Source organism: Megalops cyprinoides, chromosome 21 (genome assembly GCF_013368585.1).
Source record: "Megalops cyprinoides isolate fMegCyp1 chromosome 21, fMegCyp1.pri, whole genome shotgun sequence".
Lineage (NCBI taxonomy): Eukaryota > Metazoa > Chordata > Actinopteri > Elopiformes > Megalopidae > Megalops > Megalops cyprinoides.
In genome coordinates, this window is record NC_050603.1 from 24,441,391 (window position 1) to 24,452,454 (window position 11,064).

An 11,064-nucleotide genomic window follows, 5' to 3' on the forward strand; every position below is an offset into this window, starting at 1 on the left:
CGGAGAGAGAGAAAGAGAGAGAGGCAGGCAGGCAGAGTTAACTGGCTGCGTGCTCTCCTTACATGAATCAGCCAAGTACATATAAGCCTTCCTCCAGCAGGAAACAGGAATTTGTGCTTTTGCCCTCCCTACCCTGCTGATGGAATTTCTTGCTGCTCTCTCCATGCTTAAACTTAGCGAAGCTCCCACAAGCAAAGAGCTCGGAGGATGCAAGTGTTCAAGTCCTGCTTTGGAAAACTGGTACTGCAAAGGGGGGGGGGGGGTGTAGGGGGGAGTGGGGGGCAGGGTGGGAGGTGGTGGGGTGTCTGTTTTGTGAATTGTTTGGCAGTCAGTGCTTGGCTGGTGGGAAAGCTGTTGTAACTTAACAGAAATAAAAGGACGGGCATTTTTGCCCTGCTTTGCTGTTGATTGGTTGCAGAAGATTCCTTGCTTCACTAATGAGGCAAGGTACGAGAGAACGAAGCTGTCTCAGAGGCATCTGTGAGAAGGAAATGCTACTTGTGATATTTGTGTGTTCCTACTAAAATTGGCCACACCTGGCATTTTGGTGCCAGTGATGGTGTTTTTAGAAGCAGGCATGCTTGGCATACTGTCTCACTGAAGGGCACGAGGTAGGATTTGATCAAAAGCAGCTCCAACGAACGGCAAAGTGATGCGTAACATCAAAGCCTGGTGCTGGAAGCTCATTCATTCGCGTGTATTTTTGCACGGGACGCTGCCTGCATTGGAGCGCACTGCCGCAGTAACGAGTACTTTGGCTTATTGCTTGCTCACCCTCTCTTTTCCCTTGTCGTCAGAAGCCAGAATCACGGAACTCCAGGGGCAGCATTGACCGGGAGGACGGCAGTCTCCAGGGGCCGGTGAGTTTCTCATGTCTGCGTTTGTTTTTCCACACGGGACAGCTCTCTGCTAAGGGGAATTCCCACAGCCTCTGCTTCTCTGTTCCTCTCTCTCTCTCTCTCTCTCTCTCTCTCTGTCTCTCTCTCACACACACACACACACACACACACACACACACATGCACACACACTCAATCACTTTTATATATACATACACACATGTGCACACACTCACTCACCCATTCACCCATACACACACACACATCCAGACACATATGCACTTGGCACACGTACACACACACACAAATGTTTAAATCTCTGCTCACTGAGAAACCACTAAAAGGATAATAAGGAGGATGTGAGAAAGTAAAGTCCCACAGGGGAAATCTGGTTTCACACCTGAGTGGGCCCTAGTGGGGTCTCATCCTGTGGTCCGAAAGCCGCAACAGTGCAAGCCTCCACTCTCTCTTTGAGCACAGGGGGTTGTGAAGCCACATCCGCTGTTTTTTGCACTGGCTGCACATTCTCCCCGATCAGCGATTCCGTTTGCCCTCAGCAGCACCGCTAATGATAACGCTAATGCTAGCAGCTGCTGAGAATGCCAGGCTCTCGTCTCTGCGCCAGCGTAAATGAGGCATGTCGAAGCACTCCCAGATTCGTGGTGCCCGGGGATGCACTGAACAGCCTCTTGTCTCTCGCACCCCTGAGATTACTCAGCCTGCCCTCCAGGGACCGTGTGTTTGAACAAGCACCCAGCACGTGCACCCTGCGCTGGGGTTGCATGGGAGAAGGGAACCAAAAGCTGAATCCTGCTCTGGGGTTTTTCAAGAGTTCAAAACCAGTTCACTCAGCACTGGAGACAGTGGGAAGAGCTTCACCATTGGGGCAGAAGCTTAAACCTTTGGGCTGCTAGTTGGAACAGCTTTCTCTGTTGGAATTGTGTTTTCCCCATCGCCATTGACCCATTTGGTCAGAGTATACTTTACACAACTTTGCGATCCCAGCAGACCGTCATTAGTACTGTTGCTAGTGGCAACGATGATAATGAGGATGCTAATATTGGGAACGAGGATGATGATTAATTAGCTTCCACCCAGAATGCCGCTTTGTTCTGCTCCACCCACCTCCATTTGGACTGCATTTCAGCATCACCTCACTGGAGTTGACATGCGTGTCTCTTCCCAGGAACAGTCTCGCTGAGCATGGATTCTGTTTCGGCTTGTTATTTTTGTCCCTCTGTTTTTCTCCCCCTTTGAACTGTAGGGGTGTGAGAGGAGGATGCTGTTTATTTAACTGGGGGATATTTAGAGAAAGTCAGGTTCAAGGCTGACAGAGAAGTTTCAAAAAACCACAGGCGTAATTATTTGAGGAATATTGGTATGAAAAATGTTTGCATAAAGGAAAAGTGGGATCTCTGGTGGACAGATGGTCATGATGGCCCTGAGAAAAGTGTTTATTTGTCAATTTAATTGAATTGTTAACTATTTGGTAAGAGATACAAATGATGTGAATGGTTTCTGACTGATGGACGAAGATGAGTTAGCTCCCGTGAATTATTGTACAAATCTTAAGACAAGGCAGTGGCGCCATTAAATGCATAAGGGAGGGAATGTGTCTTCCCCCCTCCCAATAAAATCGAGGGCCCAGCTTTCGGTCACACTTCAGTTAAAAACATACCCAGTCCTTACTGGCCTCTGCCAGTTGATGAGGTGGCTTTATGAAGTAGTCCACAAACCAAATGTAGAACTTGCCTATAATGAATTCAGCTAAGAAACAGAGTAGCCTAGCTTCAGGGGAAGAAATGATCAAAGTCAACTTTAAGAGCAGATTTGCGAGTATTTATGATCTCACAAAAATATGGGAAACATCTCTAATGTAGCCTGGTTTCTCAGAGCCTTGCCAGCTGTTCATGCGTCACTATAATCTCACTGTTGCCCAGGCTGCCATTTTTGATGTTTTTTTTAAAGCTTTTAGCTACAAAATCTATCTGTATATCTTGTCACAGCCTCCTGTAACAATGTGTGATTAAAATTTGTTCTTTCTAAGTGTTTAATGTTGTCATTTGTTACAGTTGTTCAGTAGTTTGCTCAGTTATTTAGAGATTTATTTTCTTAGGCCATGTTAGTCACTATAATCGCTTTGTATTGCATGCAGGATATTGATATAGAAGAAATCCACAGTGCTCAAACGTTGAGAAAAATCCATTTTGGGGTAAATTTCTTCAAAGCAGATGAATTATTAATATTGATAAACATTAGTCTGGACTGAGTGTCACTGGAAAAATAGGTATGGCTCCTGAAGTGGCTCCAGGGAAGGGAGCCATGCTTCCTGCTCTTGGAATTCAGTTTTGGACACAGGCGTGTTTACTAGAGCTTGTGTTTGAATTCCTGAAGAAGCTTGACTCGGAGAGGATCTTTCTCAGAGACGAATGAAAACGCCTGTGTTCTCCACACAGGCAGAGATGTGCGCCACATCTCTCACTGCTAGAACGTCCAATGCTGATTTTCCTTTAATTATTCCACTGTGAGGCTTAACTCATCCCAGCTCAAACCGAGCCATGGCAGGGCACACTCCAGAGGTCAGCCACGTGCACTTATCCACTGTGCGCTCTGACTGATTGGCCAGGAATCTTTTGGAATATTGTAAAGTGCCAGCAACCTGGAAAGGATTGTGTGACAAAGCTGGGCAAAACTAACTCATGGTAGCATGGGTACGGGAGAGATAAAACCAACAAGTTCCACCAGAAACAGAAGAAGTTTTGTTATACAACTGAAGTTTGATTGGTGGAACGTGGTGTTGTGTTGTACAGAATGGGTCACATCAACTGTGCCGAAACAGCTCTATTATGAAGCAGCATGTTTGTGACAGAATGCATGGGAGACTGCCCCTCATCAGAGTGCAAGCGCGATGTCACTGTTCGGGGGTGTGGTTTTCACATGCAGATCTGTTCACCCTCCTCTGTGGGCTGCTGTGGTCTGTTGCAGTGGAATGTGATCCTCAAAGCATGAGAAAAATGCATGCTATCCCCGGAGCAACCACTACAAAACATGGCAGCCGAGGGACTCCTTTATCCCCAAAGCCATAAAATGACGGCTGGAGACCAGGAAACAACCTGCATATTACTAACTGCGTGTTTGTATTTGTTTTTTTGGCAGACGGGAAACCAGCATATATACCAGCCCGTAGGCAAACCAGGTAAGACAGCCCTAGCAGGCTGACTCACTTAATTACAGTCTCACACTCCCTCGATTGTTCAGCATGGAGCACTCACACCCTGCAGGAGGAACACAGACAGCAAAGCACCAGCAACAACAGAACACTTTTACATTCTCTTTATACTAGATTACAGACTGACTCATGCGAGAACATCACAGACTTCAGCCCCTTTTCCATGTGTGCTCCCCTACTCTGTTAGTACCAGCTCACTGGCAAGCATTGTGGTGTATATTGGACAGACTGCAGGGAGTTTGGTGATATGTACACTGGTGTAAAGGCATAACCCTCCATATAGCTGAAAGGAGAAGTTGTGGAACTTAAGGAGAAGTTGTGACACTTAATCTGTTAAGTGTCATTAAAAGAAGGCTGAGGGTGGATTTTGAGAGAGGTGTAAAAGTATATAATAATGGTGATAAAGTGCATCAAAGAGGCCACCTCACATTAGTGTGAATAGAATCTGAGGACACAGGTGTCACATTGACATGAAAAAGTACACACAGATTTATGCAGTAAATATCTTGATTTTCAGTGGAGTAGATGTGATGGATTGCCGTCACTACGGTTGAGTATGCACTCTGACTGCCATACCAACGAGCCTGGCTCTTTGGCGTCGCGGTCAAAGTCACATGGTTGGTACCCCATAGACCCAGGTTCGAGGCTGGGTGGGGTGACTGCTCTCGCCCTTTGCTACAGTAGATCAGTGAGCTGAACATAGTAATAGTCACTATCTTAGTTCCAGGCAAACTGCAGGAGAGGCAGAGATCTAATGTAAAGTTTTCACATATTTTGTTTTCCCCTCTTGTCTCTTTAATGGCCCTCTCACACCCCCTTCCCCCAAACAGAGCATGCAGCTCCCCCAAAGAAGCCCCCCCGCCCTGGAGCACCCAGTCACCTGGGCAGCCTGGCCAGCCTGAATCCTGTGGATAGCTACAATGAAGGAGTCAAGGTAACGATCACCAGGGCAACAGCCCCTCCCACACTCAGTCTAGCCAGTCTCAGAGGAGTGGAACATATACTAAATAAATGTGTGTCCGTGTAAGAAAGGCCTTGCAAATCATGTGCTAATGCAATTTCAAGGCATAGGTACAAGGATACTTAGTAGTTAGGTGCTATACAACATTATCTGAGTGTGTCAGGTTTGAAGTATGTATATACTAACTTAATAACTTTGACCACCTTTTTTCCTATCATATTCCTTCATGTGCAAATATTTTGATAGACTACTGCATGGAAAGAGTAACTAATGTGCACAGCTTCAGTTATTTTTTCACTTTCACATAAAGGCCGTCTGAGCAGAAGAGATGCCATCAGACTGCACTTGGCCTGCCCCAGCTCTCTCTCTCTCTCTCTCTCTCTCTCTCTCTCTCTCTCTCTCTCTCTCTCTCGCTCTTACACACACACACACACACACACACACACACACACACACACACACACACACACACACACACAAACAGGCATGTAGGAGACAGATGGAAAAGCAGACAGGGAAGAAACAGCAGCCTGCATGTCAGTATTTCCCCTGGTTTACCCGCGGCCGTGCTAGAGTTGCCATGAGTCAGCAGAGGGGGCGGAGTCCCCAGGACTGCGTTATGCCAGGCTGCCAGGCCTCCTCCCTGCATGAACACCAGCACCCTGAGACCGGACACTCTTTCCATTACACCCCTTTATTACAGTCCCACGGGCCGGGGGGGCGGAGAGGGGTGCGTTTACTTTCCGAAAGGAAAAGGGAAGAAAAAGAGAGAGCCATCAGATGTTGTTCTGCTCTCTGGGAAAGTTTTTGTTTTTCTGGAGGAGGACAGGGGTCAGGTGAATGTAAACACTCTGGTGACCCCTAGGGCACCATGATCTAGCTGCCAAAAGGAGCGAGCTCACTGCCCAGCACTCAGCAAGAGAGGATGGAAATAAAACCCTCTCCCATCTTATTTGTGGCAGTGATTGTGTTGTGATCTAAGTCTGGAGCGCTCCCAAAATGAAACACTCAAGTGTATTTTGGCCTCCCTGGTTTCTTAAATGCAGGCAACTGGGGGTTTGGGGGGGTTGGAGAGATTCTGAGGAGTTCAGGGGCCTCTCTCCAGACACTAAAAATAAACTGGAGGGATAGCTGTCGCACTGGAGAGTGAATTTCCGAAACAAAACATCTGTACCCACATGAAGCGGAAGGAGTGACCCAGTAGAGTGGACCTCATCTATCACCTTGTCTCCCTATTTAAGAGGACTTTGGGAAGAGTTGCATTCACTTTTTTAAACCTCAAAATATCTTTAAACCTTTTAAACTTCTTTAAGCTCTTTAAACAACTTTGAAAGTTCAACTGTTCAAAAGAAACAATGAGCCAGCGTTGAACACAGCAAGGGCACTAAGCTCTCAAACACAACAACTAGGGTGTTTGAGCTTTCAAACACAGCAGTTATTGCATTTGAGCTTTCAAATGTAACAGGTAGGGCATTTGAGCTTGCCAAAAGGCAGTAACCAGGCATGTGCATGGAAAGCTTAGCTGCTCTCTAAGTTGATGCATGTGTGATTTTTTTTTTTGCTTGCTGCATTACTGACCGTTTCTCCCTCTTCTGTTCCCTGCACTCTCTGTGTTCTCCTCTTGTGTCTCTGTTGTTGAACTTTAGCCCTGGCGGGTAAGAACTCTATGTTTTTGTGACAGTCACTGTTGGGCATCTAGGGGCCTCTCACTGCCATTCTCACCCGGGGATGGGGTGGGGGTGGGCATGTAGCCGACGTCATTCCCAGCAAAGCCGTCCCACACTGAGGCCCCAGGTATTCACTCTGTGGTGAACCCCTGGAGCTTCAGTCTAGCCAGGGCCGGCTGCGGGTGTTGGAGCACTGCAAGGGGGGGTGCGCAGGGGAATTTCCAGCCATCAGGGGTTGGGGGCTTGAAGGGGAGGCAGATGACCCCCTGTGTAAATAAAGGTGCTCAGCAAGCCAAAGATGAAATGACGCTGCCCCCCCCCGCAGGCCACACCTCTTCTGGGTGGGCGTGTCTTGTGAGCAGAGCCGTAGTTTCCATCGCTAGCTAGCATAGCTGCCATGAGAGAGTCTCTCCTTATCACCGCTGTCCTCCTAACAAGGCTTCGCCTACTCTGTGGGCTGTGGCAGAGTGTGCCGAGCAGCTTCACAGAGCCATCTGTAATCCTTGGTCTTATAGGTGAAACAGTACAATAATCTCAATGCTTATTGCTCCCTTTCTGATACTTCTAACAGGAGAGTAGAAAAGTGCCTGCCTGTTGGCTCTGTGACGGCCTGTTCAGAGACAGACAGACAGGCCGAGAGAAGGCTGAGACCCTGTCTATGGCTTCATCACTTTAGGGTCATCTAAGTGGTCACTTCCGCTACCATTGGAATCTATTCATTCAGTGTGTTGACTGTTGTGACAGATTCCATGTCAAATTCACAATCATTTGCTCTCGCCAAAAATTTATAAACGTAAAGGCTGCCACCTACTGGTAAGAAAGTGATATGCATTTTTTAAACCATAAATGGTAGATGGCATGCAGCAATTTTGTCAACACTTATGAGGTTTTGACAGATTTAAAGAGTCTTGAAAAGCTGTCTTTGAAACACTGTCACATTACAGCAACAGGTGCCAGCTGGTCTGTTGGTGTGATTTATCTGTTTTAGTTTAAGGGCCTGTTTACACTGTTAAAGAGCAGTCAGTAAACACATTGCCACATTAACTTTGCATCTCTTACCTACGTAAGTGGGCTTCAGAGAGATGGTAAGCCAATGGCAAATGGATAATGATCTAACAAGTTAATAATTTGACTTATTTCAATTTTGTGACATACTTCTGTTCATGTGTGCTTTTTTAAATATGTTTTTAAATTAATTAATATGTTAAAGCTTAATCTCAGGAACCTCTGCTGCTAATCTCATGATCTTGTAACCCAAAGGTTTCTAGTCCCATTCCCTGCTGGGGCACTGCTTTTTTACCCTTGAGCAATGTACTTAAACAAGAATTACCTTGGTAAATATTGTAACCTCTGTAAATTGCACTATAAAAGTTTCTGCTAAGCAACTAAATGTAAATGTAATGTAGATATAATGTAAATGTAGAGTGCTAGTGCATAATGTATATATATATGGGTCACCGTGTTTCAGAAATCCTGTTGGCACAGGAGGTAGAATGGTGCCCAGTGTCTACCACACTGTTAGTGTGTATGTACTGTACTGCAGAGTGGTAATAATTTGTGAGTGGTGAGTGTGACCTTTAGAGCAGCACAGTGTAGACTGGCCCTTAGAGTGAGGTGCGACGTTGTTTGTCTGCGGCGCTCTTGCCTGTGGTGACGGCTTGCTCACACCGTGCTCGCTGTCCCTCAGATCCAGCCCCAGGAGATCAGCCCGCCCCCCACCGCGAACCTGGACCGCTCCAACGACAAGGTGTATGAGAACGTGACGGGGCTGGTGAAGGCAGTCATCGAGATGTCCAGCAAAATCCAGCCTGCGCCTCCAGAGGAGTACGTGCCAATGGTGAAGGTACGAGAGAGAACAAGCTTATAAGCACCAAGCTATAGTTTATGATCAGATCATTAATATCACCTTTGAATTTGTATTTGTGTGTTGTTTTTGAAAATGTAAACGTATGCTATGTTGTATGTTATCACATAATATATAGCGTACATTATGTAACGTATGATATATATATATATATATATATATATATATGTATATATATATATATATATATGTTATATATTAAATGTTAAACATTTGTGTGTTTTATTTGTAACTGTATGCCTTGCCAATATGAAACTCACCTTGTCATGCCAATAAAGCATCTTGAATTTGAATTTGAGAGAGAGAGGAAACTTGCTCTGTTCTGGAAGTGTTCGCTGTGATAAACCTGTGATAAACCTCTCAGCAGACCACACTGACTCCTCATTAAGAATACTGTGGACATATAGACTGTAAAGACATAAAGACAAGTAGACTGACTTGTCTCTGTGAATACTGTGATCTATCAGCAGACTGACTGATCTCTATGAATGCTGTTCACAGGAGGTTGGGCTGGCATTGCGGACACTGCTGGCCACAGTGGATGAAACCATACCCATACTCCCAGCCAGCACTCACAGAGAGGTAACCAGCATGAACACTGTCCCTCGTACATTAAGAATGTCTCACACACTGTCCCATCTGTCACACATGCTTCTGTCAGATTTCAGGGTCAGTAAATTCCATTTTTTTTATTTCATCCATTATATCACCCTCTTATTAAGGGTCTCTTACTTGACTTCTGTTTGACTTATCTGTTTCTACTGCTGGAGTACCTTGCTCAAAAGTACAGCGACACTCAAGGATTTGAACATGCAACTCAGAGTTACCAGTCCAATTTCTTAGCCAGTACACCACAAGACCACTCCAAAGTAGCAGTAACTCTTATTAATTAATTAATTAATTAATTAAGTCATCTGTAAAGTCTGGGAGGGCATTAAAATCGTGATCTGCGCTGAATTTAGTTTAACCTAATGAGTTTAGTGGTTAAAGATCACTATGTATGCCAGTCAGGGATCGTAAGATAGATATTATGCTGTCTCAGAAACAGGTGATACTGTATACAGCCTAGCTGCAGGTGATCAGGAGTACTGCCTGTGGTCTAACCTGCCCCTGTCCCTACAGATTGAGATGGCGCAGAAGCTGCTGAACTCTGACCTGGCGGAGCTCATCAACAAGATGAAGCTGGCGCAGCAGTATGTCATGACCAGCCTGCAGCAGGAGTACAAGAAGCAGATGCTGACGGCCGCGCACGCGCTGGCGGTGGATGCTAAGAACCTGCTAGATGTCATCGACCAGGCCCGGCTCAAAATGATTGGCCCAGCCAGGCCACACTAGTCCCAGGGGATGTGGTGGCTGGAGAGAGGCGGCTCGGCAAGGAGCCGGGAGGGAGGCGTCTGTGCTACCGAACTCAGCTGGTATTCAGCGGGCAGCACCCAGCACACGTCAGGCTGTTTCCCCCAAACACAAGGACTTCAAACCCGGGGAAGAGACTGGACTTCCCCTTTTCTCCACTTCCAATAAATTTTTTATAGACTTCTCATATTGCTTTCGAGTCCTAGGACCCTCGGAAATCGGTTACAAACGCTTATTTTATTTGGCTGCGCCTATCGTTTGTGCTGATTGTACCTTGTTTTTGTATCCAGAGACAAACACAGGTGGATCTTCAGATATACAGATCTGGGGAGAAATGCAAGCGGAACCTGAAGGGAGATCCACAGTATTGTGATGCCAAGAGTTCTGGGAAACCCCACCATGGTTGAGAATTCTTCACATTTAACACAAACTCTTTCTTTTTTTGCCTTTCATTGTTACACAGTCAGTATGCTTATCCCAACATTCAATGGAGGATCATAAATATATATTTTGGAGGTTTTATCTTTTCATTTTTTCCACCTCCTCTGACATAGGCCAGGAGGAAGCCTCTTAAACAGTGAATAAACTGAGTGGAAAAGTACGAGCTCTTTGTCTTTTTTCACACAGACATCATGTGCCCCCCCCCCGCCCCCCCCCCCCCCCCCCCCCGAAGTAAAATGCCAGTAAATACAAAACATGATTTGTTGTGATTGGGGATCTGTGAATTTGGCATATATTACACAGATTAAGATCATCCAACCCCCCCCCCCCCCCCCCCCCCCAAACAAACACACACACACACACAGACCATGTTTTAATTAAGTTTCCAAATTTCATACTCTCCCAAAGTCTAGAAGAAACATAGATTTTCCCCATGTGTACAATCTGTTGATGAAAGCCCTCTGGTTTTGGGTATACACTCTCAGGAACAATAACCTGTACAGTTCCATAATCTATTAAAAGGTTTTATCATTATGCTCGACTCCAGCAGGCTTATTTTCCATTTCGAAAGGGAAACGCCACCAGAACCCTCTTTTGCAAGTTTCAGTCATGTCCTGTAGATGCCATTTCAAATCAAAACCAATTTTCCTTAATCAACTGTCACATGAAAGAGGCACTCTGATAATCCCAAGTCTGTCATTCCCTTTATAC

General features: G+C 45.8%; 1 protein-coding gene across 7 annotated transcripts in view; it reads left to right on the top strand.

The window, feature by feature from the left end:
- The window catches only part of ptk2aa (protein tyrosine kinase 2aa), an 89,756-nt gene extending 79,243 nt beyond the window's left edge, over window positions 1-10,513 (top strand). For 5 of the 7 annotated variants that reach the window (XM_036515638.1, XM_036515639.1, XM_036515641.1 and 2 more), the window contains 7 exons: window positions 798-860; window positions 3,995-4,034; window positions 4,898-5,001; window positions 6,675-6,683; window positions 8,383-8,538; window positions 9,061-9,141; window positions 9,682-10,513. In XM_036515638.1, coding sequence (XP_036371531.1) covers window positions 798-860; window positions 3,995-4,034; window positions 4,898-5,001; window positions 6,675-6,683; window positions 8,383-8,538; window positions 9,061-9,141; window positions 9,682-9,894 — 666 coding nt within the window. In that variant the 3' untranslated portion in view covers window positions 9,895-10,513. The remainder of the gene's footprint in view (window positions 1-797; window positions 861-3,994; window positions 4,035-4,897; window positions 5,002-6,674; window positions 6,684-8,382; window positions 8,539-9,060; window positions 9,142-9,681) is intronic. The other 2 variants (XM_036515642.1, XM_036515644.1) reach the window with 1 other exon arrangement.
- Window positions 10,514-11,064: the final 551 nt, after the last annotated feature.